The following is a 26718-nucleotide window of genomic DNA, read 5'->3' as shown; positions in this document are numbered from 1 at the left end:
TCCAATACATTTCGCACACTGCATAATCATGTACTGCTCAGCGCCACCAATGTTCATGAATGTACCAGTAGTCTTTTCATCTGTATCGTTGTATTAAGCAATAGGCATTCTAACTGCATATGGAGAATACTGTAGAGAGTGAAATAGACAAGAACAACAAAATTGTATATATTGTGTGGTAGATCATAGCTTAGGTTATTGCAGACTAAGGAATCAAGATTCATTTCTTAACAGCGTTAACATGTTAAAGCCATATATCACATGTAGATGTGTCAACAGAAATGTATCCTAAGCATGGTCCAAGCTAAATTAAATAAAATAAATGTGCACAAGGCCCCGGGACCAGATGGGTTACACCCTAGAATTCTTAAAGAGCTTAGTTCAGTTATTTCTGTCCCCCTTTTCATAATATTCAGAGAATCTCTAGTGACTGGTATAGTGCCAAGGGACTGGCGCAGGGCAAATGTGGTGCCTATTTTCAAAAAGGGCTCTAGGTCTTCCCCGGGTAATTATAGACCAGTAAGCTTAACATCCATCGTGGGGAAAATGTTTGAGGGGCTATTGAGGGACTATATACAGGATTATGTGACAATAAATAGTATTATAAGTGACAGCCAGCACGGTTTTACTAAGGACAGAAGTTGTCAAACTAACCTAATCTGTTTTTATGAAGAGGTGAGCAGAAGTCTAGACAGAGGGGCCGCTGTGGATTTAGTGTTTTTGGACTTTGCAAAGGCATTTGACACTCTTCCCCCATAGACGCCTAATGGGTAAATTAAGGACTATAGGTTTAGAAAATATAGTTTGTAATTGGATTGAGAATTGGCTCAAGGACCGTATCCAGAGAGTTGTGGTCAATGATTCCTTCTCTGAATGGTCACCGGTTATAAGTGGTGTACCCCAGGGTTCAGTGCTGGGACCACTATTATTCAACTTATTTATTAATGATATAGAGGAAGGGATTAATAGCACTATTTCTATTTTTGCAGATGACACCAAGCTATGTAATATAGTTCAGACTATGGCAGATGTTCATGAATTACAGGCAGATTTAAACAAACTAAGTGTTTGGGCGTCCACTTGGCAGATGAAGTTTAATGTAGATAAATGTAAAGTTATGCATCTGGGTACCAACAACCTGCATGCATCATATGTCCTAGGGGGCGCTACACTGGCGGATTCACTTGTTGAGAAGGATCTGGGTGTACTTGTAAATCATAAACTCAATAACAGCATGCAGTGTCAATCAGCTGCTTCAAAGGCCAGCAGGATATTGTCGTGTATTAAAAGAGGCATGGACTCACGGGACAGGGATGTAATAATGCCACATTACAAAGCATTAGTGAGGCCTCATCTAGAATATGCAGTTCAGTTATGGGCTCCAGTTCATAGAAAGGATGCCCTGGAGTTGGAAAAAATACAAAGAAGAGCAACGAAGCTAATAAGGGGCATGGAGAATTTAAGTTATGAGGAAAGATTGAAAGAATTAAACCTATTTAGCCTTGAAAAAAGACGACTAAGGGGGGACATGATTAACTTATATAAATATATTAATGGCACATACAAAAAATATGGTGAAATCCTGTTCCTTGTAAAACCCCCTCAAAAAACAAGGGGGCACTCCCTCCGTCTGGAGAAAAAAAGGTTCAAGCTGCAGAGGCGACAAGGCTTCTTTACAGTAAGAACGGTGAATTTATGGAATAGCCTACCGCAGGAGCTGGTCACAGCAGGGACAGTAGATGGCTTTAAAAAAGGGTTAGATAATTTCCTAGAACAAAAAAATATTAGCTCCTATGTGTAGAAATTTTTCCTTCCCTTTTCCCTTCCCTTGGTTGAACTTGATGGACATGTGTCTTTTTTCAGCCGTACTAACTATGTAACTATGTAACTATTCCATCAGATATAACTATCAGTTATCAAAACTCGCAAAAATATACCCGATACTAAAATTACATCAGTTCACAATTGAATAACAAATGAAAATCTTTATTATCCCTTTAGGGAAAAATTACCCACAAAATACATATATTTAAAATAACAAATAATTAATTAAAAACACCCCGGATTGGAGTGTCCACCATAATCCATAGTAATGACCATGTAATTACATGCAGAATATTGCGGAGTATTGCAGAGTATCACATAGAGATCAGGAGTCTAGAATATGATCTACTTGATGTGGCATAAGTATATTGCATGACACATGTATATAAATACAAAATTTGCAAATAGCATGAATATCTATGATAGTTTTATTTACCTGTGGTGGACATGATGACAAGTATCCGATCTGAGGACCACCTCGACGCGCGTTTCGCTTCCTTCGTCAGGAGGTGACTGTGCTAGTTGTTTCCCCTCTTAAAATACAGACCATAATGTGATGATCTTAACTGGCGCATTGCAGATCACACCCATCTCCATACATCAGATCATCCGCCTCACGGCCGGAAGTTGTACCAGAAAACCAGGACTCGTTCTCAAACCGTACTTTGACAACTTCCGGCCCGACTTAAAAGAGACCATGTGACCCACACGCGCACTCATCATGTGCCAGGTAAGTGAAACATTTAGTATCAATCGGTATAGGAAAAATGTCGTCATCATTATCAGGTACAAAGCCAATAAACTGTATGACGAGGTGTCATAGCTGGAAAAGGAGTGAGTATTCTAGACAGACGTTTATCCGTTTTCAGAATAGACCAGTGCTTATTGAAGATCCAACGCATAATATTCCACTGCTTATTATACCCTGATATGAATCTTACCACGTCTTTATCAGACCCTTTTCTTCCTTGAGGTTTAAGTAGATCAGTTCTAATCTTGGTATTCATATTCACGAATCACTTGTTTCTTCGTAGCCTCTATTGAGGAATCTCTTCATCAGATCCTTGGATCGATGTTCAAAGCCATCCTCAGTAGAGCAGATCCTTCAAGCTCGAAGGAATTGCCCCCTTGAGATGACCCTAATGATGTGTCTAGGGTGGGAGGAGTCAGCCATTAGATAAGAATTAACAGAAGTGGTCTTTCGAAAAGTATCGGTATTAAGCTTACCATCAGCTTCAACAACTATTTTTAGATCCAGGAAATCAATTTAGGTTTTACTGTATTTGCTCGCAAATTTGATGCCCATTTCATTAGTATTCAAATTATTCAGAAACAAGTTGAGCTCATCCTCAGTGCCCTGCCAAATGAACAAAACGTCATCAATGAAACGCCTCCATGATACCACATGCCTATCATCACAATAATTTTCGTTTGTTATAAAAGACCTTTCCCAGAAGCCCATAAACAAGTTTGCGTAGGATGGGGCGCAAGTTGCCCCCATCGCAGTACCCTGATTTTGAAGACAGTACTTATCTTTAAAAACAAAAAATTATGTCTCAACACAAAATCCAAGAGTTCCAAGAGGAGTTCAACCATTTCAGTAGCAATATTCCCTGTGCAGAAAAAATCTACAAGCACGTAGACCATGATCATGATGCTTCTGGGAAAGATCTTTTATAACAAACGAAAATTATTGTGATGATAGGCATGTGGTATCATGGATGCGTTTCATTGATGACGTTTTGTTCATTTGGCAGAGCACTGAGGATTGTATTTTTGTTTATAATGTCGGTTTTTGGTATATTTCTAACAATTTTTATTATATATATTTTTTCACAATATCATTTTTTTTATATACATTGTGGTGTTGCCACATAATTAAGATATTTATAGATTAATTTATTATATTTTTAAGTAGAGGAACACTATATATTTTTATATATATATGTAATTTTTATATATATTTTTTTTATACACTATATATAACATATTCATTTTCACATACTATATGGTCCGGGATGCTCATGCCATTGGAACCTGCCTGTCCCTGGGCGCCCTTCCTGCTGGACACTTTTGTGCCCTGCGGGTTTTGATGTCCCGGGCTGGTCTTCTGATTGGTGTGATCATCCACGGATTCATTTTTTTAAATTATTTTTGCACTTCTTATTTCATTATCATATGAGGGTGGGGTTATGGTCTGGCTTTGTCACGGTCCTCTTATTTATTTTGGTTATATATAAATTTATTATACATGGAATTTTACATATTTTGTAAGCATCATAGTATTGGTTTGTTTGACTATCTCTAGGGACATGTGTATAAACTCAGACATGTTATGTCAGCGATTAATGTACATTATATTATAGCTATAAGCAAATACCTGATATGTATGTGCAAATACTTGTTTTATACAATTACATATATATATTATTTTTTTTTGTCTATGTAAACAAATCTTCTACCCATGTAAAGTTTATTGGCTTTGTACCTGATAATGATGATGACATTTTTCACATACCGATTGATACTAAATGTTTCACTTACCTGGCACATGATGGGTGCGCGTGTGGGTCACATGATCTATTTTACGTCGGACCGGAAGTTGTCAAAGTATGGTTTGAGAACGAGTCCTGGTTTTCTGGTACAACTTCCGGCCGTGACGGGGATGGTCTGACGTATGGAGATGGGTGTGATCTGCCATGCGCCAGTTAACATCATCACATTAGGGTCAGTATTTAAGAGGGGAAACAACTAGCACAGTCACCGCATGACGAAGGAAGCAAAACGCGCGGCGAGGTGGTGCTCGGATCGGATACTTGTCATCATGTCCACCACAGGTAAATAAAACTATCATAGATATTCATGCTATTTGCAAATTTAGTATTTATATACATGTGTCATGCAATATACTTATGCCATATCAAGTAGATCATATTCTAGACTATGTGATACTCTGCAATATTCTGCATGTAATTACATGGTCATTTCTATGGATTATGGTGGACACTCCAATCCGGGGTGTTTTTAATTATTTGTTATTTTAAATGTATTATTTTGTGGGTAATTTTTCCTTAACCCCTTCCCTCTTTGGCCACTTTTGACCTTCCTGACAGAGCCTCATTTTTCAAATCTGACATGTTTCACTTTATATGGTAATAACTCCGGAATGCTTTTACCTATCCAAGTGATTCTGAGACTGTTTTCTCGTGACACATTGGACTTTATGTTACTGGCAAAATTTGCCCGATACATTCAGTATTTAATTGTGAAAAACACCAAAATTTAGCGAAAAATTGCAAAAATTTGCATTTTTCTCAATTTAAATGTATCTGCTTGTAAGACAGGCAGTTATACCACACAAAAATGTTGCTAACTAACATCCCCCATATGTCTACTTTAGATTGGCATCGTTTTTTGAACATCATTTTATTTTTCTAGGACGTTACAAGGCTTAGAACTTTAGCAGCAATTTCTCACATTTTCAAGAAAATTTCAAAATGCTATTTTTACAGGGGCCAGTTCAGTTGTGAAGTGGGTTTGAGGTCCTTAGATATTAGAAACCCCCAATAAGTCACCCCATTTTAAAAAATGCACCCCTCAAAGTATTCAAAACAGCATTTAGAAAGTTTCTTAACCCTTTAGACATTGCGCAGGAATTAAGGCAAAGTAGAGGTGAAATTTACAAAGTTCATTATTTTTTTCCAGAAATTCATTTTGAATCCATTTTTTTTGTACCACAGAAGGTTTTACCAGAGAAATGCAACTCAGTATTTATTGCCCAAATTATGCAGTTTTAGGAAATATCCCACATGTGGCTCTAGTGTGCTACTGGACTGAAGCACCGGCCTCAGAAGCAAAGGAGCACCTAGTGGATTTTGGGCCTCCTTTTTATTAGAATATATTTTAGGCACCATGTCAGCTTTGAACAGGTCTTGTGGAACTAAAACAGTGGAAACCCCCCAAAAGTGACCCCATATGGGAAACTACACCCCTCGAGGAATTTATATAGGGGTGTAGCAAGCATTTTGACCGGCCAGTTTTTTTGCAAAAATGTTTGGAACTAGGCCATGAAAATGAAAATCTAAATTTTTTCAAATAAAATGTAGGTCTAGCTAATTTTTTTTCATTTCCAAAAGAACTAAAGTAGAAAAAGCACCACAACATTTGTAGAGCAATTTCTCCCGAGTAAAACAATACCCCACATGTGGTAATAAACGGTTGTTTGGACACACGGCAGGGCTTAGAAGGGAAATAGCGCCATTTGGCTCTTGGAGCTCAAATTTAGCAGGAATGGTTTGCGGAGGCAATGTCACATTTACAAAGCCCCTAAGGTGACAAAACAGTGGAAACCCCCAACAAGTGACCCCATTTTGGAAACTATACCCCTTGAGGAAATTATCTAGGGGTATAGTGAGCATTTTGACCCCACAGGTTTTTTGCAGAAATTTTTGGAAGTAGGCTGTGAAAATGAAAATCTACATTTTTTCAAATAAAATGTAGGTTTAGCTAATTTTTTTTCATTTCCACAAGGACTAAAGGAGAAAAAGCACCATAAAATTAGTAAAGCAACTTCTCCCGAGTAAAACAATACCCCACATGTGGTCATAAACGGCTGTTTGGACACACGGTATGGCTCAGAATGGAACTAGCACCATTTGGATTTTGGATAGTGTCTGGGCGCCATGTCACATTTGCTGAGCCCCTGTAGTACTAGTACAGTGGAAACACCCCAAAATTGACTCCATTTGGGAAACTGCACCCCTGAGGAATCATCTAGGGGTATAGTGAAAATTTTGATCCCAAAGGTTTTTTGCTGAATTAATTAGAATTAAGCCATGAAAATGAAAAATAATTTTTTTTTTCCAACAAGATGTCGTTTTAGATCAACATTTTTCATTTTTACTAGGAATAGAGAAGAAAAAGCACCCCAACATTTGTAAAGAAATTTCTTCCGAGTACGGTAACACCCCATATGTGGTTATAATCAGCTGTTGACATATATGGGAGCATACAGAAGAAAAGGAGCGGTATTTATCTTTTGGAGCGTAGATTTTGCTGGAATGGTTTGCGGACGCCATGTTGCATTTGCAAAACCCCTGATGTACCAAACAAAAGTGACCCCGTTTTAGAAACTACACCCCTAAAGGCATTTATCAAGGGGTGTAGTGAGAATTTAGACTCCACAGGTGTTTTTCAGAAATGAATACGCAGTGGATGGTGCAAAGTGAAAATTGCAATTTTTCCACTGATCTGCCCATTCACCACACAAGATGTTGTGCCCCTGGAGAATGTTACCCCATAAATTGTTAAGCGGGTTCTCCCGGGTATGGTAATGCCTTACTTGTGGCCATAAATTGCTGTTTGGGCACACTGTAGGGCTAAGAAGGGAAAGACCGCCATTTTGAGCATGGATTTTGCTTGGTAGTTTTGTTTGAGTTTTGCTGGTATTCAGTTTATAATGTGGGGGCATATGTAATCTGTGCGGAGTATATCAGGGGTATATGTAATCTGTGCGGAGTATATCAGGGCATAATAAGAGGGTATAATCATGGGGTAAATAATACAATTATCCATAGATGTGTGTTACGCTGTGAAGCGATCCGTTATGCACAGGTCGGTGTCACACTGATAAACGGTTTTCTTTCTTATCCCCCTTTTGTAACGCTCTGCATCTTTTGGGGACTTTTTCTCCTTCGTAGGTTGGGAAATTTTGCTGGGAAAGTTTTGCGCTGGTATAATACGGGCACCCTCGCTTCCAGCGGATGTGCGATGTCCCTTCCCTTTCCTAGTTCCTAAATACTAGGGCCCTGAAACTGAAGGAATGTTTGCCTCCGGCCTGCACATTGAGATGTTTTTCCATCACCGCATTACTAGTGCCGTAACTTTTTTGTTTTTCAGTTGATTGAGCGGTGAGTGGGCTTGTTTTTTGCGAGACGGGCTGTAGATTTTATTGGTACCATTTTAGAACACATACGACTTTTTGATCACTTTTTATTTCATTTTTTGGTAAAGGAAATTACCAAAAACAAGCAATTCTGGAATCGTTTTTTATTGGGTTTTTTTATCGGCATCCACAGTGCGCCCTAAATTACATGTTAGCTTTATTCTGCGGGTCGATACGATTACGGCGATACCAAATTTATATAGTTTTTTTTTATGTATTGCGGCTTTTGCACAACAAAATCACTTTTTTTATAAAATCATTTGTTTTCTGTGTCGCCATATTGTAAGACACATAACGTTATTATTTTTGCGTGCACAAAGCGGTGTCAGGGATTATTTTTTGCGGGACGGATTGCCGTTTTTATTAGTACTATTTTGGAGTAAATGTGTCTTTTTGATCACTTTTTATAGCATTTTTTGGAAGGAGGTGTGACCTAAAAACAAAGATTCTGGCGTTGTTTTTCATGGTTTTTTTTTTACGGCGTTCACCGTGCGGGATAAATTACATAATAGTTTTGTAGTTTGGGTCGTTACGGACGCGGCGATACCAATTATGTATAGTTTTTTTAATTTTTACGGTTTTTCCCATAATAAAAGACTTACTATGGGAAAAAAGTCAGTTTGGCTTTATTTTTATTTGAAATGTGTGTGTTTTTATTGTTTTACCACATTTTTATTAACTTTTTTTTACTTTTCTGACTTGTCCCACTAGGGGACATGAGGGCCTGATGCCCCGATCGCTACTCTAATACACTGCACTACATATGTAGTGCAGTGTATTAGCGCTGTCAGTTATTCACTGACAGCAAGCCTATGAGGACACGCCGAAGGCGGGTCCTCATCGGCTCCCGTACAAGGCAGACTCGGACGCCATTTTCTGGCGTCCGATTGCCACAGCAACCCAGCGATTGCATCACTGGGTTGCCGATCGGGTGAAAACCTATCAGATGCTGCGCTCTATTGAGCGCAGCATCTGAGGGGTTAATCTGCCGGATCGGAGAGTAGCTCCGGTCCTGGCAGTTACAGGAGGGTGCCAGCTGTATAATACAGCTGTCACCCCGCGGTGATGGTGCCGGCTCTGCTTCTGAGCCCGCACAATCACTGCGCCGTACATGTACGGCGCTTTGCGGGAAGGGGTTAAAAAGGATAATAAAGATTTTAATTTTTTTATTCAATTGTGAACTGATGTAATTCTTGTATCAGGTATATTTTTGGGAGTTTTTTTTTTCACATGTAGATGTGGCCTAATTCATTCATAGGCATGTTTTATAAATGAAAGATAAACAATTAATTATGATAGTGAGCCTAACATCAGGAATTCTGGACTGTCTACAGTATAAAACTTTACATTTATACGCACAAGAACTAAAAGTCAGCGCCTCATATAGAAATCTTGTACAACCCCTTTAAGTGTATCATTTTATCTTCCTTGAAAAATGAAACAAACAAGACCAAGGGACAACCAAATTTATTGTAATGTAAAAGTGAAGAGAAAAAAAAAATACAATTTCACATAATCATTCATTTAAAGACCACAAATGTTCAAATACTAGAAATATTTTATAACCCATAAAATATTGAGGCATACAACAGAGTTTAGCTTATAACAGGCATTAAATAAGCCTGGTTTTGTGCAATTCATTTTTTTTGTTCATTTGCATAAAACTTAGAGTTCTAGAACATTGGTAGAATTGTGAAAAAGAACCATACATGTAACAGGGACATTTGCATTTATGCCAACTTCTAATCTCAATATCTAAATACAATTTAAAGCGGCTGACTGCTTTTTGAGAAAACTTATGTGAAGGATACAGACTTTTACTGTCTTTTTTTTTTACTAAAACAGTGCATTAGGCCCAGTTCAGTTTGGCGCCGATTTTGCTGCGGAAACCACATCAGAATTATCGCCAGAAAACATTAAAAATTGCCCCCATTGATTTCAATGGAAGGCGGAGGCATTTTTTTCTTCTAAATTTTGCGAATAGCCGCTGGCGGGGAAAAAAAGCAGCAGAATGTGCTTTCTTGCTGCAGTTCCGCCTCGGACATCCCAAAAAAGTATTTTTCGCAGCATTCTTAGTCCGCTGTCCTCAATGGTCGTGGGTAAAAAACGCTGCGAAAGCCACGGCAAAAAAGCGCAGGAAAGTCCAAATCTGCCTCAAAATTCATGAAGGAATTTTCAGACAGATTTTTTTCTGCCTGCAAAAAACTCAGTGTGAACAAATTAAAGTCTTTTATGCAACTTTGTAATTTGTTTTTATTAAAAATTATTTTTCGTTTTTTAGATTGAAGCTGTATTGTGCTCTGAAACATGAATCCGTCAGGTCAGCGGGACGGACCGGTTCAGTGACATCAGGTTCTACGTGTCCCTGACACGCAGGATCCAGCTGTCGCCGAAGCGGTCAGTCCCGCTGACTTAACCAATTCAGGTTTACACTTCTATGTATGCAGGATACATAAAAAAAATTATCCGAAAAAGGAAAAATAATTGTTAATAAAAACTAGTTACAAAAGCTGCACAAAGTAAAAAAAATAAATTTTTTTTTTTTACATAATCTTTAAATAACCTGTTAGCTAATGCATACTTCACTAGGGTAGAGACTCACCCATGACTGGGACAGTGTTTCAGTATTAAAAAAAGAGTGATGAGGATGGGGAGACTCCCAATGAAAAGCCATAAGGGTGGTCTCTGCGGCCCATGGAGAAAAAAAAGTGGGTTTTTTAGATTAGTGGAGGGTGTTTAAAGCAGGAATGCTGAGAAGGAGAATGTGATACCATAGCAGGACAGTTTTAGTTTAACGATAGCGCTGAGAGCCAAGGGAGAGAGGGGAAAACAAAGAAGAAGAGTAGATTCAGAGCGGTTTAGGGAAAAAAAAAAACATTTGCAAGTTTAGGAATCTTTCTTGGCAAAAAACCACCCTCCCCAAAAAAGGGGAATCAGGAATTGAAAGTGGTTTTCAATTAAAAGGACTATATATGTTTGTGTATGGCCGAAATCACAACATTTCATCTTGGGTTCACAATGACTGTATGGGGCAAGCAGCATTTTAGGGCACTGCTGTGCAGCAGGGCAACTGTCAGTGGGGAGATCACGGCTGTGCAGCTGAGCCTCAATTGGCCATTGGGATTGCTAGCCTGGTGCAAGTGTAGCCTGGCTGGAGGAGGGGCCTTATCTTTTACGGTAGGCGGGTGTAGGTGTAACCCGGCTGACCATTTGGCTGAAGTGTCGCGGTTTGTGTCAGGCTCCCTGATGTATTGTCTTAAGCTGCATTGTTTAATAAAGCGCAGCGAATGGCACAAAATTTTGTCTCAAGTAAGGTTTTTATGTCTTATTGGGTAAAAAAAAGGGGGAATGGGAGTAGCAGGTTCACCCCTTATAGATGTCCTCCATGGTTTCCACTGCAGATCTGCTGCAGGGAAAATAATAAAAAATATAACTCCAGAGCCATGATCCTTTGGAGGGGGTGGGGTGGGGGAAGGCTTCCAAATACAAAGACTGGCAAAATGAAGGAGTTGTTCAATATAAAAATGGCTTCCCTAAGTGTGTCCATATATATATATATATATATATATATATATAAACAATAAATAATGATCGGCAGCCCCATAGAAATTAATGGAGCGTGGTCAAGCATGCGCCCTACCGTTCCATTCCCATGGGGCTCCCAGGAACGGCAAAGTCAGCCCATTCTCGTGATCATGTGGGTCCCAGCGATTGGACCCCCACAGATCAGATGTTTATCATCTATCCTGTGGATAGGTGATAAAAAAGGATTATGGGAAAACCCCTGGTGTACAGGCAGTTTAAGGTAGACAACCCCCGTAAGATGAGGCAGTTACATGCATTGCTTCTACGGTATTGTTGATCAGAAGTCAAGTGAATAGCCTATAAATTCTCTTAATTAACTGTAGTTATGCACAAATGTATCAATCACGGCTTATAGTCCTCTTCGGACAACCCATTCTCACATGAATATTTAAGACACTGTTCACAATTAGAGAAACCACTTCACTTGAATGATTAAAAATGTATGAGAAATTAAGCCATTGCAGTCCGGTTTTCCCAGGGTTGGTGCTATAGTCACAGAATCTCGTTCCATTTAACCCTTTCCCGCCGCAGCCATTTTTTTTATTTTCACTTTCGTTTTTTCCCCCCCATCTTCTAAAAGCCATAACTTTTTATTTTTCCATTAACATTGCCATATGAGGCCTTGTTTTTCGGGACGAGTTGTAGATTTTTATGGCAGAATTTATTGTACCATGTAATTTAGAAAACTGGGAAAAAAACATATTTGTCGGGTAGAAGAGGGAAAAAACTGTGATTCCTCAATCTTTTTTTGTGGGAGGGGGGTTTGATTTGCAGCTTTCCCCGTGCGGTAAAAACGGCATGTTAACTTTATTCTGCGGATCAATACGAATACGGGGATACCAATTTATTTATTTTTTTAAATTATGTTTTACTACTTTTACAAGGAAAAAACGAATTGTTAAAAATAAAATTTGAGTTTTGTCGCCATGTTCTGAGAGCAATATCTTTTTTATTTTTTGTTTGATTAAGCTGTAGAGGGGTTATTTTTTTTGCGCTGGGAGCTGTAGATTCTATTGGTACCATTTTGGGGTACGCAAGACTGTTTGATCACTTTTTATGAAAAAAAATTTGTGGGTGATAAAGTGACCAAAAAAAACTGCGATTCTGGAGTTTTTTTATGGCGTTCAACATGCGGACTAAATAATGATATATTGTAATAGTTCAGACTTTTACAAATGCGTCAATACCAGTTATGTAAAAATTTTTACATTGTGCTTGGGGGAAAATGTTTTTGTTTTTTTTAATTAATTAAAAAAATACCTTTATTATACTGTTTTTTACTTGTTCCACTAGGGGACTTGAACCATCGATCGCCCGCATGATATACTGCAATACTAATGTATTGCAGTAGATCGTGATACTGACACACTCCTACGAAGCCCTGCCGCAGGCAGGGCTCCATAGGAGTATAAAAATGGCAGACCTGGGGGCCTTCATCAGGTCTCTAGGCTGCCGCATCAACCAACGACAGCCTGCGATCGCGTCCCAGCCCGTTGTTACAGAGGGCCGCCCCCCTGTTTCTAGTCATTTAAATGTCGTGGTCGATAATTACAGCGACATTTAACGTGTTAAACTAGCGGGATCCCGCTTGTTACCCTGAAGTGTCGGCTGTAACACACAACCGACACGCTCATTCTATGGAGCGGGCTCATCCTGTGAGCCCATTCTATACTACACCACCCAACGTGTGTCGTATATATATGGGGCAGATGTCGGGAAAGGGTTAATGGTTATTTGTAAAAGAAAGATGGTACAATGTCTCACTGGTCATGAATGTCATGCATAATTAGACCAGTTGGGAATTGATGCATGGTTCTGATAGGTGTTAATAAATAATAAGTATTGTAATGAATTAATGCTGGCATTTGCAAAATGCTTTAATGTGTGTAGCTGACCCGTTCAGTGCGGCTTTACCTTTCTTGTCACACAATGCAGTGGAAAAATGGGCAACTCATTACATTGGTGGATGAAAAGGGAATGTGTCACCCTGATCTATACTTTCACAGAGCTTCTGTGGTTATAGCACAAATTGCAATCTAGTGGAATGGCTGCGTGAACAAGCCGGACACATCTGGGTCACTTATCTGTATTGGAGTGTCATACAAAATACATGACTAGTGCTGTACTCCTGGATGCATTTTATCCGAGCAACTCAATTAGGCGGCTCATCTTTCTGATGTTATTCATATGTCTGTTAAACCTGTTGCAATCATTGTATCCAGTGGAATGTGCTTGTAAGGCCCCTTTCACACTGCATTTTCCCTGTACATTTGACGTATGCGTCGGAAAAGTTCCCGGCGCATATACCAAAAGAACCCATAAGCTCCCATTATACTGACGGAGGCCAAAAGAGAGTTTTTTTGGCCTCAGTCTGGCGGTGTACATTGGGTAAACAGTTTTTTTTTTTCTATCTTGCTGGATGTAATAGCGTAGTAGACTATGCTATTCTATCTAGAGACATCAAGTAAAAAAAATGGATATGTGAAACATATCAATTTTTATAACATGGTAGCCTATTGGTGACGGATGATACTGTCTGGCATCCGTCATATACATCCATTAAATGGATACATCATGAGCTTTCAATAGCTTTTCATAATAAATCCATTAAATGAAGGCCATTACAGTCTATAAGTGATAGAAGCATTAAACGGATGCCCAACAGCGGCATCAATTAGGGAGTGTTCACATCACCGTTCACTTTCCGATCCGGGGTTCCATCGGAGGAACCCCACAACGGAAAGTGAAACTGAAACCACAGCTTCCGTTTCAGTCACCATTGATATCAATGGGGACGGAAACATCGCTAATGGTTTCCGTTCGTCACCAATCCGGCAGGTTTCCGTTTTAACGACGGAATCAATAGCGGAGTCGACTGCGCTATTGATTCCGTCGGAAAAACGGAAATCTGCCAGAATGGTGACGAACGGAAACCATTAGCGAGGTTTCCGTCACCATTGATATCAATGGTGACTGAAACGGAAGCTGTGGTTTCAGTTTCACTTTCCGTTGCGGGGTTCACCCGACGGAAAACTCTGACGGAACCCCGGAACGGAAAGTGAACGGTGATGTGAACAGGCCCTTACACATAGGCTATAATGGTATCCGTTTAATGTCATGGGAGCACATGACTTATCCTATAAACAGATACCATTAGAGTCTGTTAGGCATCTCTCACAGCCTCGGTTTAATGTATACGTCGCAAACTTTTCCCAACGTGTACCTCAAATGGAGACCACTGATGGCAGTGTGAAAGAGACCTTATTATTAGGCGATTCTGGTCAGTATTTGAAAAGACAAAACCAGAAGTGGGTCAGGAAAACAAGAGGTGAAAATCTTTCCATTTTACTTTGTTTTTTTTTACTCCTGGCCGTGGCATACAAATACTGATGCAAAATACTGACTAAAATATGCCCATGTGAAAGTGGCCTTACCAATCTGTGTTACTTGAATACACATGTATCGGAAATGAGCAGTATACAAACAATAATACTGAACATTTTTTGAAGTCCTGAAATGAAAATGCTAATATTTCCAAAACTTGAATGTCTATGATGTTTCCAAACTGGTTATCAAACAAATGGTTTGCTCAAAATGATTGTTGCTTGTATAATTTTCTGTACTACTATATACGGGGCCACGTTTCAAGTACCATTCAGTAAGAACTGTTTTCATACACAAGTGTCAATGTGCTGACACAAATAGCAGCCATGTGCACAAGGATGTAGATATCCCACCAAAATGGGAACATATTTACTTAAACAGTGGAAAAAGAATGTGCTGAAAACTTTAGTAAATAAGCCACATAGTGTGTGACTTGCAAGCCACATGTTTCGGGACTATAAGGCTTCGTTCACATCTGCGTCCGAGCTTTCAGTCGGGGGAACCCATGAACGGAATCCAAACTGAAACCAAAGGTTTCCGTTTGTCTGACCATTGATTTCAATGGTGACGGATCCAGTGCAAATGGTTTCCGTTTGTCACCGTTGTGTAAGGGTTCCATTGTTTTGACGGAATCAATACCGTAGTCGACTAAACCATTTGCACAGGATCCGTCACCATTGAAATTCATTGTGATGCAAACCTATGGTTTTCGTTTTGTTTCAGTTTGGATTCTGTTCATGGGTTCCCCTGACATAAAACTCAGACAGAACCCACAAACGAAGCCCCGACGCAGATGGGAACGAAGCCTAAAAAATTCACCGTGCGGGTTAAATAATGTAATAGTTTTAAAGTTGGGGTCGTTACGGACAACCAAATATATGTAACTTTTTTTCATAATAAAGAATTTTGTAAGGGGAAAAGTGGGTTTTTAATTTTTTTCTACTTGGGATTTTTAAGTATTCATTATAAAACTTTATTAAACTTTTTTTTAGTCCCACTAGAGGACTTTACTATGCGATCATTTGATCGCTTTTATAATACACTGCAATACTTCTGCATTGCAGTGTATTATTGCCTGTCGTTGTTAAAGTGACAGGCACCTGTCAGTGTTAGGCCCCCGGCTGGCCTAAACACCATCGGCACCCCACCAGGGTGCCGATGGTGTTTAGTGCAGCTGGGGGCCTAGCACTGACAGATGGGGTGAGAAAGGGAGTGATTCCATCTTAAACCACTCAGATGCTGTGGTCGCTATTGACTGCTGCATCTGAGGGGTTAAACGGGCTCACATGACCAGAGACCACTACTATTGGTCTCCGATCATTGCCCAGAAGCCAGAGGCTGTTCGCAACAGCCTGGGCTTCAGGAGCAGAGCGCCCGATTCGGGGGAAAATCTTGTGAAGTGCCGCTGTGAAAAGGCGGCGCTTCAGAACAATTACCCTGGGCAGTTGTTAAGCACCATAAAAATATTTTTAGAATTACTCTCTTGCACTACATGGCAATACAAATACTGGCGGTCAAATGTAAAACACATTGTATACATACCATATGTGGAAACAAAAACATTTAAACAGATCTATCTAAGCGAAGCACAAAATGTCTCACAGTGAATAAGGAATATGTCGTAAAGGTCCCACTCATGATGGTTATCTGCTGCTATACATTTCTGACACTAAAACATAACTCCAAGTGAGGGAAGATGCAACATTGCACACAATTCTTACTGTTAAGTTTAGTCTGCAGAAGACAACATAAGCATAGAAGTCATTCTTAATGTTAAAATATTAAAAACAAAATAGTAAAATATATTAATTTCATTCAGTGCTACTATTATCTCTCATTAAAAACAGGATTGCGTTACGAATTTGTAACCGAACCTCTAGAAGGAGAAGTATATCCATCACTAAGGTGATTACTAGTGGATATAAAATATTAACATGGTGTACCCAAATAAACACATGTTCACGTTTGCTGGAAGATCAATGGAAAGGATTTCTTCTGGAGAAGACTAATCTATTACTGCAGAGCTGCACATGGTGTTCATTCCACAAGCCCCAGTTCCCCGATACAAATAATAATAACCCTACAAAAGAAAAGATATGATCAGAATGCATTTGTGGTTAAAAAAAAAAAAAAAAAAAAAAAAAAAGAGATCATAAGATTACAGGGGTCTTTTTTTATTTTAAAAATGTTATTTAAAGAGGCTCTGTCACCAGATTTTCAAACCCCTATCTCGAATTGCAGCAGATCGGCGCTGCAATGTAGATAACAGTAACGTTTTTGGTTTTTTTCAAAAACGAGCATTTTTGGCCAAGTTATGAGCATTTTTATATTTATGCAAATGAGCCTTTCTTAAGTACAACTGGGCGTGTTTAAAGTTATGTCCAACTGGGCGTGTATTGTGTGTGTACATCTGGGCGTTTTTACTTGTTTTACTAGCTGGGCGTTGTGAATAGAAGTGTATGATGCTGACGAATCAGCATCATCCACTTCTCTTCTTTAACACCCAGCTTCTGGCAGTGCATCTCGAGAGATCAGGCTGTGACGTCACTTCCTGCCCCAGGTCCTGCATCGTGTCGGACGAGCGAGGACACATCGGCACCAGGCGACAGAGGCTACAGTTGATTCTGCAGCAGCATCGGCGTTTGCAGGTAAGTGGATGTAGCCTCTGTCGCCTGGTGCCGATGTGTCCTCGCTCGTCCGACACGATGCAGGACCTGGGGCAGGATGTGAGTGACGTCACAGCGTGATCTCTCGAGAACACGCTGTGTCTGTGCACTGCCAGAAGCTGGGTGTTAACGAAGAGAAGTGGATGATGCTGATTCGTCAGCATCATACACTTCTATTCACAACGCCCAGCTAGTAAAACAAGTAAAAACGCCCAGATGTACATACACAATACACGCCCAGTTGTACTTAAGAAAGGCTCATTTGCATAAATATAAAAATGCTCATAACTTGGCCAAAAATGCTCGTTTTTGAAAAAAAACAAAAACGTTACTCTTATCTACATTGCAGCGCCGATCTGCTGCAATAGGAGATAGGGGTTTGAAAATCTGGTGACAGAGCCTCTTTAAGTTTTTCAAAACAAAATCAGTTAAAAAAATATATATATTCCCCCATACCAGCTTTGGCCCATTTCACACTGCGTTATGAAAGCACCCGGCCATACAGTACGTCAAACATACCCCTAGGCTCCCGTTATACTGACAAATCCAAAAGAGACATCCAGTAAAAAAATAAAAATAACAACAAATAAACAGATTCTTTAATAGCCTACGGGTGACAGAGGCCACTGTACGGCATCCCAGGCATCTAGTAAACATATACATCTGGAAGCTCCAGTGATGTAACTGTTCACATATGGACAATTGTCACTAAGAAACAGCCATGCAACCTCAGATAGGAGGGGGACTGTGTCCAGAGTTTTTAATCTGGCGCTTCCCAGGCCGGAGATGAAAAGTAGCCAGGGTCCCTGATTCAAAGAAGATGCAGGAGACTCTGGCAGCGGTATTCAGAGAGGGTGTTAGGCATCCATCACAGCCTCCGTTTAACATATATACGCAGGGAGCTTTTTCTAGCGTATATGTCAAATGTAGACCACTAACACAGTGTGAAAGGGGCTTTAGTCATGATTAGGTGATACTGGTCAGTATTTGAAAGATAAAACCAAAAGTGTGTGCGAAACACTAATGAGGTGCAAATCTTTCCATTATACTTTCTTGCCTGTGGCCTTGGCATACAAATTCTGGGCATATATGGGCAGACAGCCCAGGGTCCATTGAAGGACCCCAGGGCTGTCTGACCATATTTCCTGTCATTAGGGGACACTTAGGTATGTGCTAACAACTGTCTGTGTACAATCAATACACAGGCTATTGTACAGGCATATAGATATATTTCAGTACATTAAAGTTTGAAAATATAACAAAGTAAAAAAAAAAAAAAAAAGAATGGAATGTTAAATAATAAAAACACACAAATTTTTTACAATAAACTTTAAAATAAAAGTCTCAATACATAAAATATACATATTTGATATTGTCGCGACCGTAATAACCTGCACAACAAATTTATATTGTCATTTATGATGTGTACGATGTAAAAAAAAAAAAAAAGAAGAACACAATCTGCTTTCTTTCACTTATTAATGTGAGGCACAAGGTGTTATGAATTTAGCACCTCTATGTGCCTCACGTTAATAGTAATTAACCCCATCGTGTACATCACACATTTACCCAATGTTTCCCATTATGACAGAGAAACATAATGGGGTTGATTTCCATTAAAGTGAGGCATATGAAGGTTCAAAATTCATCAAACCACGTGCCTCACATCAGAAAATAGATGGACTTTTTTTTTTAATTATTGTTTTAAGTATTGTTTTGGTATCGAGAATATTAACACTACACGAAGTATCGGTATCGAAGTCCAACCTCTGGTATCGTGACAACTCTACTCATGACTATCTTTCAGAAGAGCCCTAGAGGCCAATGCAAAAATGTATTTGTGGGAGTGCCTCTCAAAAGGCATCTGCCTCCCTCCAAAGCCAACATCAAACCCGTGCACCTCAAAAGGATGTCACAACATAGCCAAAGAGGATTCCCCCACCTGGAAGTTTCCCCATCCCTTGACCGTGTGCAGCCAAAGCATGCTGAAGTATCTCTAACTTTAACCTAGGATATCCCCACATTGAGTTCTGAAAATGGGCATTGATGTGATGGAACCTATTAAGGGGAAGCCAAAAAGGTGTATTATTTAAAATCTAGAGAAGTTGGGTCATAAAGACCATTTTAATAACATTCGTTTTATCGAAGTCAGAAAGCAGACACTTGCACCATGCCGTGATTTTGTGTTAAATTTTCAACGTAGTGGTTGAAAAGCGAGGGCCTTAAAGAGGCTCTGTCACCAGATTCTCAAATCCCTATCTCCTATAGCATGCGATCGGCGCTGCAATGTAGATAACAGTAACGTTTTGTTTTTTTTTTAAAACGTTTATTTTTGGCCAAGTTATGAGCTATTTTATATATATATATATATATATATATATATGCAAATGAGCTTTGAAATGGACAACGGGGCGTTTTTTTTCGTTATGTCCAACTGGGCGTGTATTGTGTTTTTAACTAGGCGTGTTTACGTGTATGACGCTGACCAATCAGTGACAAGTCAGCGTCAACACTCCTCTCCATTCATTTACACAGCACATAGCGTTCTTACTAGAACGATGTGCAGCCACATACACAAGTGTCCTGATAATGAATACACATGACCTCCAGCCTGGACGTCATGTGTACTTAGAATCCTGACACTTCTGACTCTTTTCTCTGAGATTTCCAGAAAGGGAAACTAAATCTCGTTTACCTCCGTGATCTCGCGAGATTACGAGTGGCTTGCTGAAATCTCACAGAAAAGATTCAGAAGTGTCTAGTAAGAACACTGTGCAGCTGTGTAAATGAATGGAGAGGAGTGTTGACGCTGACTGGTCACTGATTGGTCAGCGTCATACACATAAACACGCCCAGTTAAAAACACAATACACGCCCAGTTGGACATAACGAAAAAAAAAAACGCCCCGTTGTCCATTTCAAAGCTCATTTGCATAAATATAAAATAGCTCATAACTTGGCCAAAAATGAACGTTTTTAAAAAAACAAAAAACGTTACTGTTATCTACATTGCAGCGCCGATCACATGCTATAGGAGATAGGGGTTTGAGAATCTGGTGACAGAGCCTCTTTAAAGTCACACAGAAATGGAACGATCTCTATTCCCAAATATTTAAACCGATGTACACAATTGATAGTAAAGTCGTGACAATTGATGGTGAGTCAAGAGGACTTCCCAAAGCCGTCAATGGGATATGTAACCTTTAGATAGAGAAGAATCAGTACCCCCTAAGAACAACAACATATCTTTGGCGTATAATACGACCTTATCCCTCCGCATGCTGTACTTATTTTCTAATAACTGCTGCCAAAGGTTGCTATGGCAAACAGCATATAAGACAATGGGCATCCGGGGCCGATGCCCATCGACAGCATCAAAACAGCGTGAGAGGAGAAAATGGCCCTGTTATCCGAAAGGATCTGGAGCCTCAAAAATAGGTATCTGATATTAATGGCCATTGACTTTTCAGGCATTGGCAAGAACCTGCGCCAAATCTTTAAATACTGCCATTAGGAGGGATTTGGGTAAGTAAGACACAGGGATTCGAGGTTCATTATTAGGCTTGGGCAGCACAATAGCCTCCTGCATCGAGACTGGTAAGCTTTTGGCATCTGATGTGCCAATTCAGAGATATATAAGGTTAAAGTTATCTAAGATAGTAGCCTGCAAACCCCTCCCCCCTAAACTACAATAATCACTAAATAGCTCAAAAAGACGCTGATTCCAAATATGTAAGTTATCTTTCTACTTACTTGCATTTCTTCGCTATAAGCCCGCAAGCGAGCTGTGCGCAGCATGCTGATGAGTCCTAGGTGCCCTTTCCATTAGATCGCTGAGCTTAGGAGTCCTCTCTATGCATCAGCATACCCTTTTGCGGCCTTACAGTGGGGGAATGCAAGCGAGTAGAAAGATAAAAATTACAGATCCGGAATAAGAGTCTTTTAAGCTTTAGCCGGATTATCGTAGTATGGGGGTTATCGGAGGTGACAGAGTCTCTTTAACTAGCAGCTCTTATCCCGGATTCTCGGGTTCACATGCATGTTCTGACACTGGAGGTTGTTTGTCAGTCCTCTCAATAATGGCAGGTAAAAGAAAATTGGATCTTTTTGGAGGCGCTGCTGTGTGGTATAAATGATGTGGAACGAAGTCCCGAGATATTTAATAGTTCAATTTATTGACAGTGGCTACGCGTTTCGACGATGAACAATCGTCTTCATCAGGCCATGTACAATTCGGGAAAGACACAACTTATATAATCTGTAGGTACAAATTAACATAATTGAAAAAACCGCCAAATCTGACGGGGTCAAGGTGCGATCATGACGTCACTCCCGGTTTTTTTAAAAATAAAAAAATGTTCACATCGCCTGAATATAGTTGCATAATGTGTTTCAACATACAAGTTAGGTGTTTATTCATAAAATGGGATACAGTTAAAACAAGTAAAAGAAATAAGTGAAAAAATAAATAAAACCAAAGTTGGAAGAAATATCTTAGTTAGGACTGAACGAAGCCGGGACGCGGCCTCGTTGCCAGGACAACCAAGCAGAAAATGCAGCAATTGAACGAATTGATGGAACACTGCTTGCTGTGTGTACGGCATTGAACTCATTTGAAGGCTGCCTGGAGGTGTGTGTTAATTAAATAAAAGAGTGAACTTAAATGCCGTGTCAGGCATAAGTTTTATTAAATAGCTACGCTGATAAAAAATTATTCTTAGATGAATCCATTTAGCGTGGTTAGCAACTTAGTAACGTCCTGATTGTAATTGAAGTATGCGGCATATTTTTAGTTACAGAAATTGGCATCTTTTTTAGAGGATATAAGCATATGAAAAACTGAAATGTAAATTAATATGAGTAAGTCCGTAGTAGACGATGCCGGGACGCGGCCTCGTTACCAGGACGACCAGAGGAATATAAAAAGGAAAGTAACAAATGATAGAACAATGTTTGCCGTGGGTAAGGTATTAAAATTATTATTATTAAAAGGCATATATTGTTTAAATAAGAGAAGGCCATATCAGGCATAGGTATTCATCTAGGGTTGCGCTAAATGACACTTAACATGGTTAGCAACACTGTTCGGTCCAGTATATAATCGGAGTATGCAAATTGTATGAAACAGCAATGTAGATTAGTATGAGAACCCCATACTTGACACTACTGTATATGGAGAGGATAGAGTGGTAGTTGTATAGTGGGATCCGGGGGTAGAAAAGACAACGTAAGCTGTAAGTATAAAAGTACATATCTATAAAAAATATATACACATAAAAAATACATATATATAAAAAATATACACATATAAAATATATATACACACATAAAAAACATGCAGGAATTTTGCTACTTTGAAAAGAAAACATATATATATATACTTATATTTAAGGGCGATGAATAAGGGAAAGTAAATTATGGAGACAAAACATGATGTGGGTTAACTAGGAGATCATTAAGCCTTAACCCCTTCAGGACTGAGCCTGTTTTGGCCTTCAGGACGAAGCCGATTTTTCAAATCTGACATGTGTCACTTTATGTGGTAATAACTCCGGAATGCTTTTACCTATCCAAGCGATTCTGAGATTGTTTTCTCGTGACATATTGTACTTTATGTTAGTGAAAAAATTTGGTTGATAAATTCAATATTTATTTGTAAAAAACACCAAGATTTGGAGAAAATTTGCAAAAATTAGCATTTTTCTCAATTTAAATGTATCTGCTTGTGAAACAGATAGTAATACCACACAAAATAGTCACTAGTTAACATCACCCATATGTCTACTTTATGTTTGCATCGTTTTTTGAACATTGTTTTATTTTTCTAGGACGTTACAAGACTTAGAACTTTAGCAGCGATTTCTCATATTTTCAAGAAAATTTCAAAAGGTGATTTTTACAAGGACCAGTTCAGTTCTGAAGTGGCTTTGAGGACCTTATATATTAGAAAGTCCCCATAAATCACCCCATTTTGAAAACTGGACCCCTCAAAGTATTCAAAACAGCATTCAGAAAGTGTATTAACCCTTTAGGCGTTTCACAGGAATTAAAGCAAAGTAGAGGTGAAAGTTACAAATTTCATTTTTTTTTTACAAAATTCATTTGTAATAAAAAAATTTCTATACCACAGGAGGTTTTACCCGAGAAATTTAACTTATTATTTATTGCCCAGATTCTGCAGTTTTTAGAAATACCCCACATGTGGCCCTAGTGCGGTCATGGACTGAAACACCGGCCTCAGAAGCAAAGGAGCACCTAGTGGATTTTGGGGCCTCCTTTTTTCTAGCATATATTTTAGGTACCATGTCAGGTTTGAAGAGGTCTTGTGGGGCCAAAACAATAAAGACCCCCAAAAGTGACCTCATTTTGGAAACTACACCCCTCAGGGAATTTATCTAGGGGTATAATTAGCATTTTGAACCCACAGTTTTTTTTGCTAAATTTATTTGAATTAGTTTGTGAAGGTGAAAATCTACTTTTTTTCTGAAAAAACGTAGAAATTTGTAATTTTTTCAAGGAATAAAAGAGAAAAAACACCCCAACATATGTAAAGCAATTTCTCCTGATTATAGCAATACCCCATATGTGGTAATAAACTGCTGTTTGGACCCACAGCAGGACTCAGAAGGGAAGGAGCACCATTTGGATTTTGAAATTCTGATTTTGCTGGTATAGTTTTCAGTGCCATGTCGCGTTTGAATTGCACTGGAGGGAACAAAATAGTGGAATCCCCCGGAAAGTGACCCCATTTTGGAAACTACACTCATCAAGGAATTTTTCTAGGGGTAAAGTTAGCATTTTGACCACACGGTTGTTTTGCTGAATTCATTGGAATTATTCTGTAAAGGTAAAAATCGACTTTTTTTCTGAAAAAAGGTAGTCATTTTTAATTTTTACAAGGAATAAAGGCGAAAAAGCACCCCAACATTTGTAAAACCATTTCTCCCGATTACGTAAATACGCCATATGTGGTAATAAAGTGCTGTTTGGACCCACAGCGGGGCTTAGAAGGGAAGGAGCGCTATTTGGCTTTGGGAGCTCAAATTTAGCTGAAATGGTTTTTGGGTGCCATGTCGCATTTGCAAAGCCCCTGAGAGGCCAAAACAGTGGAAACCCACCAAAAGTGGAAATTACACCACTTAAAGAATCTATCTAGGGGTATAGTGGGCATTTAGACCCCACAAGTCTTTTGCAGGATTTATTAGAATTGGGCCATGAAAATGAATATCAACATTTCTTCCACTAAAATGTTGCATTTTTTTAAATTTTACAAAGGATAAAGGGGGTAAAAGCTGCCCAACATTTGTAAAGCAATTTCTCCCGAGTACGGCAATACCCCACGTGTGGTCATAAATGGTTTTTCATTAGAAAGTAATTAACCCTTTCTGGACTGATCCATTTTTTTCTTTTCCTTTTTAGTTTTTTCCTCCCCGCGTTCGAAGAGCCACAACTTTTTTATTTTTCAGTCAATAGAGCGGTATGAGGGCTTATTTATTGAGGGACGAGCGGTCGTTTTTATTGGTACCATTTTTTGGTACATACAACTGTTTGAGCACTTTTTATTACATTTTTAGCTAGAGCGAAGGTGACCAAAAAACCAGCGATTTTGCCGTTTTAAATTCTTTATTTTTCACGTGAGACGCTCCATACATCACCCCCCACACTAAGACATGCTATGTTGTGGTGCGCGAAGGGGTTAATGCGCAGCGCATGGTGCGGAGTGAAAATTAAAATTTTCCACTCATATGCCACTTTAGTGCACTATATGTTATGCCCAGTTTGTGCCACTGAAGACAAATACCTCATAAAATATTAACCGGGTTCTCCCGGGTATGGCGATGCCATATCTGTTGACGTAAACTGGTGTTTGGGCACGCTGCAGGGCTCAGAAGGGAGGGAGCGTCATTTGGCTTTTGGGGCGCAGATGTAGCTTGGTAGTTGTTCTGTTTGGGGTTTTACTGGTGTTTCAGTTTGTAATGTGGGGGCATATGTAATCTGTGCGGGGTACATCAGGGTACATGTTATCTGTGCGGGGTACATCAGGGTACATGTTATCTGTGCGGGGTACATCAGGGTATAATAAGAGGGTATAATAATGCAGTAAATAAATAATAATCCGCAGATGTGTGGCCGGTGTCGCACTGGTAAATGGCGCCCAATCTTATCTGCTTTTGGAACACTCCGCACATTTTGCATCGCCATATTCTGAGAGCCAGAACGGTTTTATTTTTTCTCCACCGGAGCTGTGTGAGGGTTTATTCTTTGCGGGACAATCTGTAGTTTTCATTGGTACCATTTTGGGGTACCAGAAATTTTTTTGATCACGTTTTATTCCATTTTTTGGCAAGCAAGGTGACCAAAAACCATCAATTCTGACAATGTTTTTTATTCGTTTTTTTATGGCCTTCACCCTGGGCTATAAATGACCATTATACTTTATTCTGCGGGTCGATACGATTACAGCGATACCAGATGTATATAATTTTGTTATGTTTTGCAGCGTTTGTGCAATAAAATCACTTATTTATAAAATAAATACATTTTTGTGTCACCCTATTCTGAGAGCCATAACGTTTTTATTTTTCAGTCAAAAAAGCGATGTAAGGGCTTGTTTTTTGCGGGACGGGATGTAGTTTGTATTGGTACCATTTTGGCGTACGTGCGACTTTTTGATCACTTTTTATTGTATATTTTGGGAGGGTTGGTAACCAAAAAATTGTGATTCGGGCACTGTTTTTTGTTTATTTTTTTTGCGGTGTTCACCGTGCGGGAAAAATAATATTACAGTTTTATAGTTGGGGTCGTTACGAACGCGGCGATACCAAATATGTGTACTTTTTTTAACGTGTTAATTTTTTTCCTATAATAAAAGACTTATTATAGGAAAAAAAGCATTCTTTGTTTATGTCACTTCTAACTTTTATTTTTACACTTTTTAAAAACATTTTTATTATCTTTTTTTTACTTTTTTTACTTGTCCCACTAGGGGACACTTAGACTGGCAGCTCTGATCGCTGCTGGAATACATTACACTACACACGTAGTGTAATGTGTTCTAACTGTCATTGTGACGTGACAGTCACACTGACAGGAAGCATCGGAGGACCGGCCGGGGGCTGATCCTCCGAGGCTTCCGTACATGGCAACCCGGAGGTCATTATCTGACCTCCGATTGCCGTGATAAGGATCGCCAGCCCCCGCAAATACATGTGGGGGGCTGCCGATCCGCTGTAAACCTCTTCGATGTGGTGATCGCAATCGACCACCGCATCGAAGGGGTTAATTGCCGATTTCAGCGGCGACAGGCCGCTGATC

General features: G+C 39.3%; 1 protein-coding gene and 1 long non-coding RNA gene across 2 annotated transcripts in view; one reads left to right on the top strand and one right to left on the bottom strand.

Moving 5' to 3' along the window:
• Nucleotides 1-14684: 14684 nt before the first annotated feature.
• LOC142660668 (cathepsin L-like) overlaps nt 14685-26718 on the bottom strand; it is a 63584-nt gene continuing 51550 nt past the window's right edge. Inside the window, exon 14 of the mRNA XM_075837393.1 lies at nt 14685-16817. Within this exon, the coding sequence (XP_075693508.1) occupies nt 16743-16817 (75 nt within the window). The 3' untranslated portion in view covers nt 14685-16742. The remainder of the gene's footprint in view (nt 16818-26718) is intronic.
• LOC142660669 (uncharacterized) overlaps nt 20763-26718 on the top strand; it is a 34256-nt gene continuing 28300 nt past the window's right edge. Inside the window, exon 1 of the long non-coding RNA XR_012850553.1 lies at nt 20763-20841. This is a non-coding gene — a long non-coding RNA (uncharacterized LOC142660669). The remainder of the gene's footprint in view (nt 20842-26718) is intronic.

The sequence above is a fragment of the Rhinoderma darwinii genome, chromosome 9, assembly GCF_050947455.1.
Source record: "Rhinoderma darwinii isolate aRhiDar2 chromosome 9, aRhiDar2.hap1, whole genome shotgun sequence".
Classification (NCBI taxonomy): Eukaryota; Metazoa; Chordata; class Amphibia; order Anura; family Rhinodermatidae; genus Rhinoderma; species Rhinoderma darwinii.
This window is presented reverse-complemented; position numbering and strand designations above follow the sequence as displayed.